This window comes from Trachypithecus francoisi, unplaced genomic scaffold (genome assembly GCF_009764315.1).
Source record: "Trachypithecus francoisi isolate TF-2019V2 unplaced genomic scaffold, Tfra_2.0 Lachesis_group8, whole genome shotgun sequence".
NCBI classification, from domain to species: domain Eukaryota; kingdom Metazoa; phylum Chordata; class Mammalia; order Primates; family Cercopithecidae; genus Trachypithecus; species Trachypithecus francoisi.
The window spans coordinates 92,881,662-92,902,342 of NW_022681473.1; the positions used below are offsets into that span (position 1 = coordinate 92,881,662).

Genomic DNA, 20,681 nt, shown 5'->3' on the forward strand with positions numbered 1-20,681 from the left:
CGTAACTCACCCTGCATCTATCCAGGCTGTCACCCTTCTCTTTGGGAGGTGGAGTAACTTATTTGATAGATGGATTCAGAACATGCATAGGGATGAGGACTATAGTTTATTTGGGCTCTTAAACTCCAAAGGTCCAGACAAAATAGAATGGTAAAGATTGGTTTAATAAATATTTTAGTATTTAGTTGTAAGACATGTCTTCTCCAAGTCCACAAAGCATGAAATAGGCTTAAGGTACAGTCACAGATTTTTGTTTCTACATAATAACTTCCTATTAAAAGAATCAGGCAGCTCAAAATGGCTATTGAATTTGGATATTTAGAACTAGGACTAGCAACTTGTTAAAGAATGGTTCTATTCTATTTTGAAGCAGAATTTATATTAAAAGACCTGTTGAGGTTGATTTTAGGTCTATGAATTTATTGACAAATAGTGTTTTTCAGCAAATGAACAATACTTAAAATAAACAAGCTTAAACTCTTATGATGCGATATCTTTACACCTCCTGAATGTGCTTTTTCCTTGTTGATATCAAAACCAAATGATGAGTTTAATGGTTCTTTGCATTGAAACCAAGTATTAGTTCTCATGATTCGGGTAATATTCTTTGTCTTAATGTCATATTCAAATTGCTTTGATCCACGGCTGAAATAGAAGAATCCTAGAGACAGAGAATCAGGATTAGTTATCTTTCATCACTATATAATACTTCCATACTTTTACATTTTATAAAAGTGGAAAAAAATAACATTATGGAGAGCAAAGAAATTTGTGGAATCACATACATACATTTTAGTTTTCTACTGTCATGTGGGAAATCCTATTGTTTTTATTTCCCTAAGGAGGAAGTCAATGTTATAAAGTGTGAGTTTCAAGGGACTTTTTACCTTTCTAGCCAGACTGCGATCTATGCCAGAGGTTCTCAAACAAGGCTTCAACAAAGTGTTTCAGCGAAGGGGAGAGGTCCCTGTGGATATGGCCTTGGTCTCTATATCCTCGTTTTCTTAGAGCTGTTCTACTTTGCTCTGTTTTAGGTTACGAGGTTCTGTGTTAGATTTCATTGTAGTAGTAGATCGTGTCACTCAAAAATATTTCTAGACATCTGATTACTCCACGGTCTAGGTCATTGTCTTTGATGATAGAGTTGCTGAATTGTATGCATTACATTGCCTGAGGTTCTTTTAAAACTACAGGTTCCTAGGTATCACTCACAATTCTGCCTCAAATACTTTGTTTCACACACAAACCCCAAGCTATGTACATTAAGCTACATACATTAAAGTTTGAGAATCATTGTTTTGTTCATGTGCTTACTTTGTACACTTTAGGGGATATCTTTACTTATCAATGATGAGTAAAATGGATTTGGTACTTTTTACATAGATTTGAGATAGTATAACAGAGAGTATAATTCAGGATTTATGAATTCAGTTTGTGATAATGCTTGTGGGGTTAATGTTTATTATTGTATATACTCAAGAGTAGTAAAATTGCATTAAAATAGAAGCATTTAAGTTTTTGTGCTGTCATTTTTCACAGTCAACACAGTCTCACAACTATCCCAATCAGTGAGGCATCCATGCTTACCTTTGTACTGGAAAGCAGCATCAACACGGATACTGATTCCAGGGAAGTGTTTTACCACCCTCTGCGGGAACCCTTTGTCCATGGTTTGGGTCATTTCATCAAACCTGCATACAAGGATATGAAAGGATACCAGAGGATCTTTGGTTTGGGGAGCTTAATTTGTCTGCTATGCAACTTAGAGTCAAGCAGGGATGTGGGGAATACATAGGCCTAGTAGAGGAAAACTAATTGGATCTATAGTAAAAATATAGTAAAGATTATGTTTGGTTTAATCACTGATAGAATCTTCCAAACAAGAAATGATCAGGGAAAAAGGCCACAGCATTTGTTAGATTGATGCTATTCAGAGAAATTGTTACATCAGATTGAAGGCTGAGCTTGGAGCGTTCAAAAATTTTCACTAGATATGTTTGTGTCATTGGCAATTTGGTTGGGGTCATCAACTTTTTCTTTTATCTTATCTTTATTTTTGAAGTTGAAGGAAAGTCATTAGACTTATTGAAATCTCTTTCGGCTTGATAAATGTCATTCTCTGCCTTCATTATTCACTTTAAGAAGACTATGGGCTGGGCGTGGCGACCCATGTCTGTAATCCCAGCACTTTGAGAGGCCAAAGCGGGTGGATCACTTGAGCCTAGGAGTTCAAGACCAGACTGAGAATCATGGTGAAACCCCATCTCTACAAAAAGTACAAAAATTAGCCAGGTGTGGTGGCACATGCCTGTAGTCCCAGTTACTTGGGGGTGCTGAGGCAGGAGGATCACTTGAATGCGGGAGGTTGAGGCTGCAGGGAGCAGAGATTGCAGCACTGCACTCTAGCCTGGGAGACAGAGCAAGACTCCATCTCAAAAATAATAATAATAATAATAAATAGAAAGTATTATGGATTCATTTTATTTTTGTCTGTGTCAAAGTGATGCTATTGTGAATATTTTTCTCCATAATAAAACAAAGGGTCAATCGTCTATAAACTTACCTCCAGCACCAAATACCCACAAAGAAGTAGGTTTTTCTTGTGGTCTTATCACAGACGGCTGCATCTACTTTCTTCACACGTCCTGGAAAACCTAATGTATGGATGGATTTGGGATAATCTGGCAAGATAGCATATCCTCTGATCATCCAGAAGTTTTCATCTATTAAGAGAGAGAGTGATTGCTTAGAGATTTAATAATCTTATGCCCACATTCATTCTTACCACTTTCTTTAGCTGCTCATATTATTTATATTACACAAATAATACATACCGGTAAAAGTCAATAGTGTGCAGACCTTTGTCAATTGGTTTCATTGTATTGATTGCTTTTAATTGGCTAACTCTGTCAAAACAACCAAGTAAGCAATGCATATATGTATTAAAACAACACATTGTACCCCATAAATATGTACAATTATTAAGTGTCAATTGAAATTTTTAAAATGAATTATGTTTGAACAAGTTCTGCTAAGTTTCAGCCTCCAAGTGCTCTCAAAGGCTAGTAATCTGATAATATTATATAAAAAGTGGGGTTGCTAGGTTAAACATAAAATGTCAGTTAAATTTGAATTTCAAGTGAACAATGACTAACTTTGGGTATAAATAAATACAAAATATTTTAATACACCAAAAAGTTATTTGTTATTTATCTGAAATGTATAGTATCCTATATTTTTATTTGCCAAATCTGGCAATCTTAGTAGAAAGTGAACATTAAAGAGAGATTAATTACCTTTATTTGGCAGAAAAAGAGACTTTTTTAGTTCTTATCACACAGGTTTATTTTAGTCCCTGTGCAACTAGGATTGTGTTTATCTTCACAGCCACAGAGAATCCTGGTTTGTTATATTCCTTATGACAGGAACCTAAGATGAGGGCAAAAGCCCTGCACATTGGCTCAGGCAGGAAGATTTTATTTCTTGCACCAAAATACCCACTGGTTAGTTCAGGCAGCCAGAGGGAGAAGAGGAATCAGGATGGGCAAGGTTACCTTTGAAAACCAGAATCTTATCTCTGGGGTTCTCATATGCAGCTTGCAGATCAGCTGGCAGAGATGGCCAGAATGAAGCAATTAATTCAAACTCAACATCTGTGATATCATAATAGATCCTCCATAGGTGCCTGTGTTAAACAAAAAACACTTTACACATGCAGCCTATTTCCATGTCAATGAAAACTTCGCAATCTTACGCTTGCCTTTTATCTAATTGGTTGATATCTTCCTTAAAAAACTGAGATAATTAGCATAGTTTTCCTCAGCAAATTTAGGTGGCTGTGAGTTCAGTTCAGTTTGGGACTCCCAAGTTCAGGACATGCCTTTGTGCCCACTCTCTTGGGTCCATAGAGTGGCAAACTCCTCATGGAATTCTTATTCTGAGTTCCGAGTGCTAAATGGTTTTGTTTTTGCCAAAGCAGCAACACCCAACATTTTAAGCCAACACCAAGCATTCCTAAGGAGAACTTTTTGAAGCAGATGCTCGCTGGAATGAAGAAATGTAATCATTGATGAGCCAAAACACTTCCTCAGTATTTCCCTTCTGGCTGCAAAATTCCCAGTCTATGAATGAGACGTTAAAAGTCCTTATATTCCATTTTCCTCCACATACACGCCACTCCTCTCTGACATTCATGATGGGTAGCCTCTCAGCCTCTGCTGATCAGAGAATGGTGGTGATAACATGGATCATAACATGATATATTCATGGGTGAAAGGAGTCCGATTTCAAATACCTATATCTTTGTCAATGGTGTATGTCTTGATATTTTGCTATAAAAATATGGTCATGGTCTACATAACTGACACATCATACTGCAAGTTAAGTTCAATAAATTTTAGTGAGAGAAGGGATTTCCCACTACAGCTAACACTTTATTGATGCAACTTTAAGAAATGTTCAGTAAGGTGCTGACCCGTATTTAACAACTGGCTCTCCAGGTGGGAAGAAGACATGACTTTAATCATTTGCTGATTTTCAGACATAAATACTCCAACCATGGCCAGTTTCAAGCTGCCTATGTGATGTGAACTGGTTTGCAAAATTTCTGAAAATGTAACAGTAGGCTCCTGTAATGGAGTTTAAGTTGGCTTCATTAGGCCACTGGGATTGGTGGACTCTTCTGGCCAAGAAGTCACTGAAAGTAGACTCTATTTCCCCTTCTTATGCAATGGCAATTTTTAAAATTCCTTAAAGACTTTCAAAAATTTATCAAACAACTACAAGACACACGCATATGGTAAACCATTCAAACAGTATGTTCAGTTATAAAATGAAGATAAAAGGCACACATTTTCACTAGCTCCATGACTACCTCTTTATCTTCAAATCCCTTGAAAAGAAAAATCTTCATAGGAAGTTGAGGTGTTTCGGGAAATGAGTTTACCTGCCTTTAAAGAACATTACTTCTCTGCGGAAAGTGGTGATAGCATCAAAAGTCAAGTCAGGGTCACAGGCATGGGGTATAGTGGGTTCCTTTGGCTTAGCAGGTACCTTAGGCAGACCTCCTTTGATGAGAAAAAAAATACCACAATGAATTAAGAGGGCATGAAGAAATATGCCTACACAAGGGTCTTACGTAAGTGGATATTTGCTTCATGATAATATTTCAAGAAGTGATTTTCTTAACTTCCTTTCTGAAAAGCTTCCTATTTAGTTCACATATATTGAGATTTATAATTTTGCTCACCATAGATGGATTGGATTCCATTGATATCATCCTGAGAAAGTGGGTATTTTCTGGGATCCAGGGAGACATAATTTGGGAACATCAAGGCTGTTCGATCACTGGAGTGAGAGAGCCCCAGTGCATGACCAAATTCATGAGCAGCCACAAGAAACAAGTTGAATCCTTGATAACAACAGGGAAAACACGAGCACATGACTTAATAAAAAAGAGAATGGTTGCATCTAAGATTCGAAAGTAACTAAGGGGAATGAAATAAAGGCTTGCTATACAGCAGATAATTCTCATATGTACCACCATTTATCTGGGAAATATTTCAATACTAATAAAGTCATGTGTTGCTTAATGATGGGGATATGTTCTGAGAAATGCATCATTGTGCAAACATTATAGGTGCACTTACACAAACCTGGATGGCACAGCACACTACACACCAAGGTTACATGGTATAGCCTCTTGCTCCCAGGTTACAAACCTATATTGCACATTACTGTACTGAATATTATAGGTAATCATAGCACAATGGTAAGCAATTATTTAGCGCAATGGGAAGTATTTGTCTATCTAAACATATCTGAACATGGAGAAGGTACAGTAAAAATATGGTATAAAAGATAAAAAGTAGTACAGATACGTAGGACACTTACCGTGAATGGAGCTTGCAGGACTGGAAGTTGCTCTAGGTGAGTCAGTCAGTGAGTGAGTGGTGAGTGAATGTGAAAGCCTAGGACATTATGTAGACTGTATAAACACTGGACACTTAAGCTACACCAAATTAAAAATTATCTTTTTCTTCAATAATAACCTTTGCTTACCGTAACTTTTTTATTTTGTAATTTTTTTTTGAGGCAGGGTCTTGCTCTGTTGCCCAGGCTGGAGTGGTGTGATCACAGCTCACTGTAGCCTCAAACTCCTAGGCTCAGGCAATCCTCCTGCCTCAGCCTCCTGAGCAGCTGGGACTACAGGTGCATGCCACCATGTCCAGCTAATTTTCTTATTTGTTTTTGTAGAGATAGGGGTCTCACTGTGTTGCCCAGGCTGATCTTGAACTCCTGGGCTAACGCAATCCTCCAGCTTGGTCTTTCAGAGTGCTGGGATTACAGGTGTGAGCCACCACGCCTGGCCTAAACTTTTAAATTTTTAAAATTTTGGACTTTTTTGCGACTTAGCTTAAAACACAAACTTGTTGTACAGCTGTTCAAAAATATTTCCTTCCTTCAATCAGGATCATCTGTATTACTGTCTTCCACCTCCATATCTTGTCCCACTGGAAAGTCTTCAGGGACAATAACATGCATGGAGCTGTTATCTCCTATGGTAACAATGACTTCTTCTGGAAGCCCTCCTGAAGGGCCTACCTGAGGCTGTTTTACAGTTACCTCTTTCTTTCTTGCTGTCTTTTCTTTTTCTTTCTTTCTTTCTTTCTTTCTTTCTTCCTTCCTTCCTTCCTTCCTTCCTTCCTTCCTTCCTTCCTTCCTTCCTTCCTTCCTTCTTTCTTTCTTTCTTTCTTTCTTTCTCTCTCTCTCTCTCTCTATTTTTTTTTAACAAGTAGGAGTGTATTCTAAAATAACCATAAAAGGTATAGTACATTAAATACATAAACCAGTAACATGGTTGTTTAATATCAAGCATTATGTACTTCACACAATTGTATGTGCTGAACTTTTATATGACTGGCAGTACGGTAGGTTTGTTTATATCAGCATCACCACAAACATGTGAGTAACGTGTTGTGCTATGACATCACTAGGTGATAGGAAATTTTCAGCTCCATCATAATCGAATGGGACTACTGTCATATACATAGTCCATAGTTGACTGAAATATGATTAAATGGCATATGACTTTAATTGGTATTAGTCACATCATGGAAAAATATAGCCTAGGATAAGCAAATGGCTTGAAACTGGTGTCTCAGAAATGGGTAATATTTTTTTAAAAATAGAAGTCACCAGTTTGGGGTTGTTGCTAGACTATACTATGTGATCATGTTGCTCCTACTTTTATTCTTCAGAGGTTCTGTTTTGGCTATAGGATAAAGTCCAAACACCTTCACATGACCCTTCACAGTCTAGTCCCTGCCTTTTTTCAGCCTCATATTTTATTTTCGTATTCCGTGAGCTAACTATATTAAATCACTGGCATTTTTCTTCCGTGCCAGGTTCTTTCTAATCTCTATGTCTTCATACTTTCATCTCTTTGCTAAGAATATATCTCTTCTGCTTTCTCTTGGCTTAACTACCCTATTTATTCCCCAGGACTTCCCTCTAAAGTCATTTCCTTCATGTAACCCTTATCCCTCCAGCTCTTATCCAGGTTGAGTTAAATGCACGGCTCCTGCTTCCGCAGACTCAGCATTTGATTCTGTCATAGCCCGTAAGGACTGCATTGTTTATTTCTGTCACCCTGGGTACAGGAACTATGTCTTAATTATCTTTTATACCTAGAGACTGTGACTGCTTAATAATGATGAGTGGATGTCCAGGTGTTGTCTGAATGAAAAAATGGTTAGATGTGCTTCCTAGACATGACCATAGTGCCCTTTCCAGAAGTCTTACCAGGCATGTTAGAATAGCCTTTGTCTTTGTCCGCCTCTCCCACTAGTCTGTAAGGCTCTAAGTATAGGAGACCGCACCCTTGGGCCTGGCATGGTGGTTCACTCCTCTAATCCCAGAACTTTGGGAGGCCAAGGTGGGTGGATACCTTGAGCTCAGGAGTTCAAGAGCAGCCTGGGCAAAAAGGAGAAACCCTGTCTCTATTAAAGAAAAAAAAAAAAGTAGCTCGGTAAGGGGACCTGTGCCTGTGGTCCCAGCTATTTGGGAGGCTGAGGTAGGAGAATTGCTTGAGTCCGAGAGGCATAGGTTGCAGTGAGCCGAGATTGTGCCACTGCACTCCAGTCTGGGCGACAGAGTGAGACCTGGTCTCAAAAACTAAATAAATGATAAATAAATAAATAAATAAAACAAAAAAATAAAAAAAGTCCATCCCTGGATTTGCAACTAAGTGTATGGAGCCTAAGGGAAGCCTCAGCTTCCCTGATGGAAACTTGCCAAGTGATGTTTGCACTAAGCAAACATAAAAGGGCAAAGAATTATGTCATGGTCTTTGACACTTCTCTCCTCTTGTCTTTGCTCCTGCCCCTTGCCTGGCTGGCTATGTCACTGTGTGTGCTTTTGGACAAGGAACTGGAAAAATGGATATTGGGAAAAATAATTCAAACTCGGGTTTTCTAAATGAAGTCCAGACCTTTATTCTGGCTTTCAAGACCCTCTGCAATCTGAATCCTATTTGCCATTTCAGCCTTGTCTTCTACAATTCTATTCCTTATGTTGGATTGAGCTATTCTGTTCAGAACACTCCTATTCACCCTCTTTACCCTACTTTGTCTTCTTAGTTCCTGCTGAGCCTCCAGTTCTCAGGTTTGACATAGCTTCCTCTGCTGACTTGTGGGTCTGGATTGGAATTTCTTCTGTGTGGACCTATTACATTGCCATAGTTTCCTTTATCTCAGTACTGATACTGCTGATTTTAGTTGCCATTTAATTGTCTGTGTGTCCCTTAGACTGTAAACCCCTGGAGGGCAGCTTCTGTGTCTTATATACTAGGGTATATTTCATTTCTATGAGAGAGCTTGAGTCATAGTGGATGTTCAATAAATGATCGTTGAGTGACTTTATTTACCAATGATTTGTAGAGTATTTCTCATGTGCCAACACTGTTATCGGCCATATGACACTGTAGTAAAAGATGACAAAAGTCTCTGTCTCATGGAGACGTGACTAAATAGATAAATTTGTGCCTTATACATTCATAGCTTTGTAAATATTTTTTCTTATGTCTAGAATGTAATTCCACTCTAGTTATCATTATCATCGTCAATACTAATAATTGTCAACAGATTCTTTAATGTCAAGCATTTCTGAGTGTTCACTATGGACAACTGCTCTGAAAGGTGTTTTCACCTTTATTAACCTAGTTAGGGTAAGGGTAATTTATTTCACCCTCCTAAAAGAAGAGGATTATTATTATTTTACAGGCAACGAAATAGAGAGTAAGAAAATTACTTGACTTGACCCGGGTCCCTCAGCTGGTAAATGGGAAGCCCTTAAAGGAACCAGTGTCTGCCAAGCTACAAACCATTGCTTTTTCTCTTTCCCAACACTGCATCTGTAGCAGTCTCTAAGGCCTGTTCAGTTGTCTGGTACACACGTGTCTGCCACACACACACTCACAATAGGCTTGGCACTGGCTTTGCCTTGAGAGACTCTCAGGAAAATCTCTGTATGTGCTTAAAGTCCTCTAACATCCCCATGCGATGACTCCGAGGAAGCAGCCTAATGGCATCATTGGCAGATGCTGTGTCTGTTGCACTTAAGCAAGTTACACCAAGACTTTTGCCACCCTTTCATAGAACAGAGCCTCCAAATTGCAATGAAAGAGGTGATCATATAGGCTATTGCTGAATTTCCTATTTTTAAAAATTACAATTTTATTGGAGATTATGTTTGCTTGATGTTTTTTGTTTCCATTGGAGAACAAGAAGATATTTTCCCCTTTAGTGTCAGTGAACTAAGAGTTATACAATTGGATCACAGAGGGCCCACAATTTCTACTCTGGGTGAATGTAGTAGTAAAGTAGTCAGAAGACAATCCTTTTTGGAACTGCTGCCTGGTTGCCCACCCAGAACTTGGTTGAGGACTGTATTTATCTCCTGCCTTGCTCAAGCAAGCATTACCAATGTGGAACCCAGATACACTGGACTTAAAAAAAAAAAAAACTTACCCCACACATCCCCCTTGGCAGAGGGCTTAAAGCAGTATGGGTAAGAGTAACTGCTACTTAGTATTGGATTTAAGAGACAAAAAGATAGTGAAATCTTTGATCTCTGCCTCTAGATATGAAAGTAAAGCCTGGCTGAGCAAGGGGAATCATTCTGATTTTGGCAAGTGCTAGGATATTTCCTGTAACTGTTTGATGAAACATATCCTCAGTGTCTTCAGACTAGTACCAAACAAATATTGAAACATGTCTCAGGAGAAGATACACAACAAGCTTGGTTCATTCCTCTCCTCTCTTGCTTGGGTGACAATGTTATCTTACCTCCTTCAATTTCTTGTCTGCTTGTGATGGTAAGTCATGTGCCAATGGCAGCAGCCAATCCCGGATTTTGCATGCTGCTGCCTGAACCTCAGCCAGTACTGACTTTCGCCCTTTTTCACTGGCACTTGGAAGAACAGTTGCATCACCTGTTCTGACTGAGCAGTGAGTGGCCATGGACTATTTTGTGTCACAGGCTTTCAGTTTCACAGACAGTGCAAAGCTGACCTATACCGATTATCTGGAGATACATGGTCAGGAATGACCTGTATCCTTGTATACTATCCATCAGGACCACTACAACCTGTGCTTTCCTGTGACTCTGGAAGCTAGACACCAGACCCAAGGTGACTATTGCCAATGACAGAAAAAAAGAATGGGGGGCTCAAAAATCTGCTGAGCTTACTCTTTTATTTGAGGCATACACTGCTACCTGTTAATATAGTATAGTTTGATATTTTTGTCAGAACAGTAGTAAAACACCTCGAATGCCAGGCAGACCCATTGAGAAAAATAAACTTAACTTGGTTTGAAGAAATAAGTCACATATAAGCATTAAGGTCTGATTCCTTTGTAGCTGGGCAAGAGTTAGAAGAGGAAGTTCATGCTTTGAAATATAGCCTCTATGGGCTATGAATCCATACACTGTCCTTTAATTGCTAACTCAAAATTACCACCTCCCTAGAGTCTTCTTTCAATCCTCAAGCGACAGATAACTTCTACCACTGGTACAACACAAAATATCTTCTGCCTTATATGGCAGGTATGTGGGCTGGCCTTGTGTACCACACAGGATCATGAACCTCTGAAGGCTTACACTTTTCCAGTACAACTTTGGGGTCCATAGGACACCTTGTATAGTTCTAGGCACACAGTGGCCCCTCGGACATTATGGGTGTATGGATGAATGTATGAATAATGAAGAATGCTCTGATCATAATAGAATTAGCAAATTTATGAGGGTGTATTGAACACTTCCATCAATGTCATCTTGGAATATGGAAAATTGTGGGGACATTGGGAACTTTAGAGTTAAAAAGCGACTAGTAATTCTTTTCAGGGATTCTTTAGAGTAATAAAATTTTGTTCATAAAGAAAATTAGACTCACCTGCTCCATCCTTGGTCCAGTTTTCATCCTCATCAAAATGAGTGTCACCACCCAGACCCGGACCAGGAGGAAAGGCATGGCCAAGCACTCCCAGGGGACCATCAAAATAGCGAGGACACCAACCATGGACTGAGACACAATTTGTGGGAGGAAAAAAGATCAGTTTCCTCAAATCTCCTGAGATGAAAATAGCTTTGCTCTCTGTTGAAAACCTTACCTCGAGTCCTGAAGGCAATCATGATGTCTGCAATCCCCTTTGAAATCTTGGTGAATTGTAGTGGAGTAACTTTGCTCCACACTTCTAAACCTTCTTGGATAGCCTCATCCACAGCAGTTCGTGCCATATCTGGAGTATAGTTTATTATTCTTAAAAATTAACAAAAATATGTTGATTTCTGGTTTATTCATGCATGAATATACACATATAACTACAAAAAACATTTCTAGCTTATCAATAATGTGCTGCAGTAACTTTGGTGTGGTGCAATTATCTTATAGTTGCATAGCACTTTATTTAAATGAAATACTGTTACATATACTGTACAATTAAATTCCTTTATCTTCTCTATGAATCAGTAGGATTGTAACACTTCAACAAAGGAGGCTCAAAGAGGTTAAATGACTTCCCTAAGATCACATCCCTAGACAGCATTAATCTCATGTATGTGTTGGCTTGTATATGAAAGTATTATAACGACATTCTTAAAAAGAATTGAGAATCTTTTTTTTGAATGGCTTTTGGAAATTAGTCTTGTGCATGTATCATATATTAAGAATCTTTTTTTTTTTTTTTTTTTTTGAGACAGAGTCTCACTCTATCCCCCAGGCTGGAGTGCAGTGGCGTGACCTCGGCTCACTGCAACCTCTGCCTCCCAGGTTCAAGTGATTCTCTTACCTCAGCCTCCTGAGTAGCTGGGACTACAGGTGAATGCCACCATGCCCGGCTAATTTTTGTATTTTTTAGTAGAGATGGGGTTTTGCCATGTTGGCCAGGCTGGTCTCAAACTCCTGACCTCAGGTGTTCGCCTCAGCCTCCCAAAGTGCTGGGATTACAGGCATGAGCCACTGCACCCAGTCCGTATATGAAGAATCTTACATGAGAACCACAAGAATTGCTCAGGAAAAGATCTTTCTCTTGTTTATGTTCCCTATCTTGCTAAACTCATTTTTATCTCAAGTCCTAGCACTCAGTAAGATGAAAGAAGAACTATCAGAAAGGCTCTAGAGTGGTGGTCAAGGTGACTGCCTCTGTCTCAGATCAAGGGCATACCTCCTCCTCTTCCTGCCAATGAGCCAGCCAGCCCCCTTTTCCTTGAGATGTCTGAGGGAAACACCTTACTTTGCTCTGGGGGGCTCATCTGAGATTTGGCAACTATCTCTCTCACACACACATGTCTCTGACATAAACTGGTTGTGTTCCAGGATCTCCCCATTTTCTCTTCAGCACCCTTCATCCATGCTGTCAAGTATCTGCAGTCAGATGATAGTATTTGTTCAGAGCTTATATGATGGTGGCAGAGGCTAGAGATGAGAGCATGTCTGCTAGAGCCAGTAAGAGCTGGGTAACCTCAGCCATGGTAAATAAACTTTTGTTTCAGTTTCTCTGTATTTAATGTGGTGGTAGCAGCAGAGCCTATAGCACAGGTTTGTTGGGAAGATACCATAAATGGAGCCTATGATGTGCTCTGCACACAGGAAGTGCTCAGTCAAATGAATGAATGTTATTCTGTTCCTCGGAAATTATCTTTATGTTCCTTTGGATTAGGTGGAAATGAGCTGACAGAAGCATTACCTGTAGGTGAGGTTGTATTTTCTCCACCCAGGAAGGGTGTAGCCATACTGGCCCACATCGGGCACCCCACACCTCGGTGTCTTCATGATCTCAAGGGTGTTTGAGTCCAGTTTTCCAGTCACTGTCAATCCAAAAAATGCTTGCATTTCCCGAATTTTGTCATCTATGAGACTCCTGTTCTTGCTTTGGACAAGATGATTCCCTTCTATTTCAAGAGAGTAGAACTGGTTGAGATATGCCTGACCAAAAAGATAAGAAAAAAAAAAAGAGGCACAGACTACAGGAGAGCAAATCTCCATCTCAGGATAAAGCAAAATTGCCTAAAATTTCTTTTGGCAATAGGAAGAGGGGGGAAAAAAAAGAAGTAGTGAGAGAAAGAGAGGAGTGAAGGAGGAAAGAAGGACACAAAGAGGAAAATAACAAGTCACTCTGCTCTTTCAATTTCCAAGACTTGGTTGACTTACGAGTGCCCAGAATTAGCCAAAGCACACAGCTCATAAACCTTCGTAGAAGAGAATGAAGCTTTGTCTATCTGTTAAATGATGACATATCTTACATATTTTTGCTGTTACTTTCATTTTAGTGTTTCTTTGAAACAAATTCTAGAAGAAATAAGTGGTTATCCACTTTGCACGTGTATTTGATTTAACCAAATATAAAAAGTTAACTGAACTGATTTTTACAGGGAATCTGTAAAGCAATGTATTATTTTCATACAAATAGGGATTAGGGCTCCAAATTGTCTGGGTCCACCTGGGTCCACCTGGTAGTCTTGGAATGCTTCTATAGCGATCTCCACGCCTTGCAGGGCTCTCTCCTTCCTCCTCTCACTGAACATCCCTTCATTTGCGACCATTGCTAAAAGTTATAGCAGATCCTTTCCCCCTCCCTGGCCCAGCCCCCACCCCAACACAATTTCTTGATATCCTTAGAGCTAGACAAATTAAAAGCAGCTCCTTCTCACAAAAAAGTTCAGGACTCTTTTGCAGGAATGTGTTTTCTTTTTAAGTCCCAAGAGAATCAATAAAATAAGCTTTATATCAATAGTCATCGATATCATTTATTAAGACAGTACCTGAGCCAGTTGCGTGTTTTCTTCATTTTCCATCATTCGGACTGTGGGAAATGCAGAAGAAAATGTTATAAAGAACAAAAATAGAAGCAGAAGGCGCTTCATTCCTCTTTTTCTTCAGCTGAAGCCGGTTCTGTTAGCAGAGAATTTAGAAAGTAATAGTAAGACGTGGCATGAATTGGCTTGTATCATCATTTAATTAATAACAGAAAAGGACACTTGCCATCAAGTGTGTCATGATTTGCTTTTTTTTTTTTGACTGAGCTGATTTTGTAATCTTGGTCTGCAGTTATTTAGTAAACACAGTTAGCACTTATTACTGAATTGAATAGACTGGGAAGTGAGCCTCCACATTATTTTTTTTCTTGCAAAGTTTTCTTTTGAAGGCAACCTCAAAATATCTTGGTAGGATGTTATCATAAAAAGACAAATGAATCAGGAATCAGATTACTCTTATTAATTAAGGTAATCTTCAAATGTTTATTGAATTCCTACTGTTTCCTTGCCCCTGTGAATGCAATCTTGTTGGAGAATTCAGACACATGCAGAAATTAATGTAGTGGAAGCAAGTAGGCAAACACACAGTACAGATTATAAAGACTAAGAAGGGCCAAAGGCAGATCACTGCTTATGAGTGTGGCCTTGAGGTTTTACACAAGTTAAATACAGCCTGCACTGGGGCTTGCACTAGTGCTTGCTCTGGGTTTTGGAGAATGGGTAGAATTTGGTTTTACAGAGGAAGAGAGAAGGAGTGTGAGTGCAAAGAGGCCATGGGAAGGAGGTAACACAGGAGAAATGAGCCGTAGGAAATCTGGCCTGACTGGAACAAAATCTATATGTAGACAGCTATGGAAGATGGGATGGAGGGTCTCATGGACAAGACAGCTGACTGGGAAGATGAAGAATCATAGAGGTCATGGATGATGAAAGCCAAAATTAACATCAGAAGTGAGAGTATAGTCAGTGAGAACCTTTTGGATTAATTTCGATATATTCTTCTTTACTTGGGCTACTTTTAGATGAAGGAACACTATTAGTTACAGCAATGTCCTCCCTCACTTATCCTCCTCTTTTCTTCTACCAGTTATTAAATTTTTCTTCCCTTTCTTCCCAAATGTTAACTCCTCAATTGATAGACCTTTCCAAATCTTCCTTGTCCGTATCCTAAACAAAATGTCCATGACATAGCTGAAGAACTTATAGGCTGTACGTAGATACATACTTCCTTTGCATTTAAGCTCATCCAAATTATAAATCCTGTTTCAGAAATATTATTATTCACTGTTTTAATATATGTGTATAGTTTAAATAGTTTAATTGGTCGCTGGAGAGATGGGATGAAGGGGAGTAGGCAGGCATGATCAAGATTTGTGGTATAATGGTATTAAGTACAAGTATGCTAAGTACAAGTATGCTCACTGTATTGTTCTTTTTTGTTTTTTAAACTCTAAAATATTTCAGAACAAAATTTTAAAAAATAATAGTCAACAAAAAATGGGAAGTCAAATGGTGCTATCTTGTTATAATGAAAAAGCATCTCTCTGCCCCAATCTTTCACTCCTTTAAGTCCAGCTCCCCAAAGGTAACTTCTTTAAATTATTTTTATAACTTTTTATCTTTATGTTTAGCTCCACATTTGTAAATAACATGCTTATGCTACTATTTTTCGAGTTTTCAAAGTTAAATGTTATTATTAACATCTTCCTATGGAAGAGAAGGACTCAACACTCCTTCCGCTTTCCTAATTTGGTTATAGGAATGTTTAAGCCACTAATCAGCGTTCATACAATTATGACCATGAAAATATTATTCACAAGAGAATCATGTAGTATACTATGATTATATCTCCTTTTTTTTTGAGACAGAGTCTTACTTTGTCACCCAGGCTGGAGTGCAATGGCACAATCTCGGCTCTCTGAGACCTCTGCCTCCCCGGTTCAAGCAATTCTGCCTCAGCCTCCCATGTAGCTGGGACTACAGGCATGTGCCACCATGCCTGGCTAATTGTTGTATTTTTAGTAGAGACGGGGTTTCACCATGTTAACCAGGCTGGTCTCGAACTCCTGACCTCAGGTAATCCACCCCCCCCAGCCTCCCAAAGTGCTGGGATTACAGGCATGAGCCACCATGTCCAGCCTTACATCTCCTTTCTTATATAGCCTTTTTCCTCTGTAGTTGATAGTTGAATTGATTTTTACATGCTAATTCTTTACCAAATTCTTCCATAGAACTCTTAAACTCTTCTCAGAATAACCAAACATGACAGGAAATCTAGCAGCAGTTTTTTTTTCCCTTGAACTCATCCGTCTGAGACGCCTTGCTTGCCTTCTCCAGTCTGGGTCTGTTGTAGAACTGTCATCCTCTCATCAACCAGAAAATTTGTATTGTGTCTCTGTGTTAGATCTCTGGCTACTGGGTTTCATTTCTACCTATGTCTTGATTTACTCCCTTGTTTTGATGCAACATATCTCTCAGTAGTTTTCTAAGAAAGAATATAAGGAAAATAAATATTCTGATTTTTTCATGCCTAAGAATGCCCTTTATTTCATCCTCACACTTGATTGAGTGTATGACTGGGTACAGAATTTCAGCCTAAAATAAATTTCCCTGAGAAGTTTGAACAATAATGAAGATTCCATTATTTTCCAGACTCTAGTGCTGCTGTTGAAAAGCTTTATACTCTGATTCTTGATGTTTTTCTTTTGAAAGGTTTTGGAAATCTTCTGTTTACCTAGATATTTATAAATTGTATAATTATGTCTCTTGATGTAAGTCTTTGGTATTAACAGTTTTGGGCAGTAAGTGGGCCTTTTTGTCATGGAAACTTCAATTTAACGTAACTTTCTAATATAGTTTTGTTTATAATTTCTTCTCATTCATTTTATCTTTTTCTTTCCAAAATGTATATCCATTGGACCTCCTAGATTGAGTCTTTATGCTTCTGATATATCCTATTTTCTACCAACTTAACTTTCCAGCCCACCTATTGAGTGTTTAATTTCAGCTATGATATTTAATTTCCAAGAACTCTTTCCAGTTCTGAGTATTCTTTTACATTTTTAACCTTTTTTTTGCATTTCATTAGTGTTTTGGATGTAAAATATGTCTTATTTATTTATTTAAATAAATTACTAACTAATTAATAGTACATAATTCATAACTAACTAAATAAGAAATTATTAAATAAATAAGACATATTTTCCATCCAAAATTATATTCTTATATTTAATTCTTATATTTTTTTATTTAAATAAATAAAAGAAGGCATACTCTGTCAACCAAGCTTGAGCGTGGTGGCACAATCATGACTCAGTGCAGCCTCAAACTCCCGGGTTTGAGTAATCCTCCTGCCGCAGACTCCCGAGTAGCTGGGACTATAGGTGCATGCCTATAGTAGCTGGACTATATTACCCCAGCTAATATTTTTACTTTTATTTTTTGTTGGGACAGGGTCTCACTATGTTGCCCAGGCTGGTCTTGAATGCCTAACCTCAAGCAGTCCTTCTGCCTCAGCCTCCAAAAGTGTTGGGATTATAGGCACAAACCAACGTACCCAGTCTCTTCTTATTTTTAAATAATGTTAATGTTTATTATGCTTAATAAACTTAATGTTAAGTATGCTTTAGTTTATTTTGACATTTTCTGCTCCTACAAGTGTCTCTAGTTCCTCAAAGTCTCTCTTTTGGTCTCTGTTTTCCACACTGCAATCTTTTCAAAAATATTTGGTGACTTTGTGTTGTGCAATCTGCTTAAGAATGAGAAGCAAGAAAGCAGACTGACTAGAAGCTCTCATGTGTATAGGCGTGGCTGGTGAATTGATGACCTTCACTGCAGGGAGGTGGGACACTTCCCACATCCTTCATGTGATGTATTAATCAGGATGAAATTTGGTTGAATGTAATACAAAAACCCAAAATAACAGATGCTTAGTTAAATACAAATTTATTTTTGCCTCACATGAAAAAAAAGTACCCAGATTTGTAAGCCTAGGTTTTGTATGACAGCTCCATATCATCAGGGGTAGGCAGCATCTACCTTGCTATACCACTCTCACTGTCCAATGCCTCATGGGTCAGGTGCTTTCTCAACCTCTAGCCATTATATCTGCATTACAGGCAGAAAGAAGGAGGATGGAAGAGAAAAAGTAATTTTCCAATCTCTTTCCAGAAGCCCCACACAACATTCTGCTCAGACATTTTGGCTATAAATAAACACATGGCCATATCTAGCTGTAAGCGTAGCTGTAAGCAAGGCTACAAAATAGGATGCATTGCTACCTCAAATGAAATTGGAGTCTCGTTGCAGAAGAATTGCAGAGTGGAGGTCAAGATAGGTCATTAGCAGCCCTGCCACAATGAGATTTCTCCAGTGTTGGTATCTGTACATTTTTTTTTTCTGGGGTTGGTAAGTTACTCCAGAGAAAGCTCATCCAATTTGCCATCATTTAAATCTCCAAGGAACAAAGCTGTAGGAGATTCTTCTGATGTCCTCTGTCACATACCCTCAGCATTAATTTAGTTGCAGAAGGCGTGGACTGGTTTGTGTAACTCACTTTGCTCTGACAAAGTGCAAAAGTAATTGTGGTTAATTTTGCACCACCCTAATACACACAGGCTGTGTGTGTTTTTGCTTTCCGCCCAGAGCATTGAGATGCCATCAAGCCTGCCAGGTCAGCATGAGAGTACAGCCTGGAAGTGTAAAGAAGTTAACACTCTCAGGGACCATCTTCAACCAATGGGGAATGGAAACTGAAGGATGAATGTTCCAGCCTCCTGTGTGAACAACTGGAAGTTGGTCTGTGGGCTTCTCAGAGGCCGCTGATGGAATTGAGCTTCAATTGCCCATAGCAGAAACCTTGGTAACACAGAATTGTATTGGCTTTTCCTCCTTCCCTGCCTCACTCTGCTTGCTACCTCACTCTTGCTTCCTGGGACTGTGTCCTGAAAAAAATAATTGCACCAATGTCTTCACTTAGGCTTTGCTTTTGAAGAAACTCAGCCTAAGATAAATAGGGACCTCATTGTTTAAATTCTAGCTTAGGCAGGGTGGCATGGTGGCTCAAGCCTGTAATCCCAGTACTTTGGGAGGCTGAGGGAGGTGGATCACCTGAGGTCAGGAGTTCGAGATCAGCCTGGTCAACATGGTGAAACCCCCTCTCTACTAAGGCAGGAGGATCACTTGAGCCCAGGTGTTTGAGACAAGCCTGGGAAAGCAGTGGGACCCCACCTTTACAAAAGAAAATAACTGAGTGTGGTGGTGTGTGCCTGTAGTCCCAGCTACTTGAAAGGCTAAGGTGGGAGCATTGCTTGAGGCCAGGGGTTTGAGGCTGCAGTGAGCTGTGATTTCACCACTGTACACCAGACTGGGTGACAGAGCAAGACCCTGCCTCAAAAATAAATAAATAAACAAAAAATAAATGAATACATTCTAAGCTTAGGTCTTTATATCTCTTGTGCTCATTCAAAATATCAGTGTGTAACAGCTGGAAAATACTACATGTTGTCAACAAGGTAATTTTTTTAAAAGGAATAACTCTTTGAATTCTTTATTACACTTCATATTATAGTTCACTGTCTGTGACTCTGTCAAATGTGGTTAAAAAATAGTATGAGATCAGTTCTCATCTCAAAGATGTATAGATGAGGTTTGAGCCAAGAATCTATCACACCTAGCACAACTAGCAGGTGTTCTGAGAAGATAAGACTCTCATTTTCATGCCTGCATTTTCCTAAAACTTTCATAACTGATATTATAGAAAGTTTTGGGAAACATCATAGTCTGAAATTGATTCTACTGTTAAAAATGGAATATTCAATTCTTATAGGTCCTTTTGCACTTGTTACATTGATATGATGAATTGCTTATACATCTCTCTCATTTTTCTTAGCACAGTCCCTGAAACATAATTCATAGTAGGTAGTTAATTCTTGCTGAATAAATCAAGGAATGGAATGAGAGTATATACTTGTTTCAGTTTTCTTATTTTGTAAAATAAGTTGAGAATAATGTGTTAACACACTTGAGGAAATTTTTGAGGACCTCAAATATTTATAAAATATTTCACACACTCTGAAGCAATATCTAAAGTTTATTATCAATATTATAATAATTCTGACACAGGAATTATATATCTGCAAATATATCTAAAATTTGCTATTCCTTTTTATACTTTAGATGAATTATGTGGTAATATTTTAAGAAATTAAAAGCAAATCACAAATCAGTCATTTAAAATAAGAATCTTTAATATGAACTTATGTAATAGATTATTTTAATTTTTGAACAAGAATAAAGTTGCCAAATTAGTTATCTGTGGGATTTAAAAACTTCAACAGAGAAAGAAAATAGGAGGTACTAGTGAGAAA

The 20,681-nt window shown here is 38.5% G+C and overlaps 1 protein-coding gene across 1 annotated transcript; it reads right to left on the reverse strand.

Moving 5' to 3' along the window:
• Window positions 1–338: 338 nt before the first annotated feature.
• MMP27 (matrix metallopeptidase 27) lies at window positions 339–14,494 on the reverse strand. The gene is made up of 10 exons (XM_033206512.1): window positions 14,320–14,494; window positions 13,245–13,483; window positions 11,670–11,818; window positions 11,453–11,581; window positions 5,249–5,410; window positions 4,946–5,066; window positions 3,555–3,685; window positions 2,564–2,723; window positions 1,588–1,691; window positions 339–661 (listed from the first exon to the last, which is right to left on the reverse strand). Exons 1-10 carry the CDS (start codon window positions 14,419–14,421, stop codon window positions 420–422), a joined length of 1,539 nt encoding a protein of 512 aa, XP_033062403.1. The 5' UTR covers window positions 14,422–14,494; the 3' UTR covers window positions 339–419.
• Window positions 14,495–20,681: the final 6,187 nt, after the last annotated feature.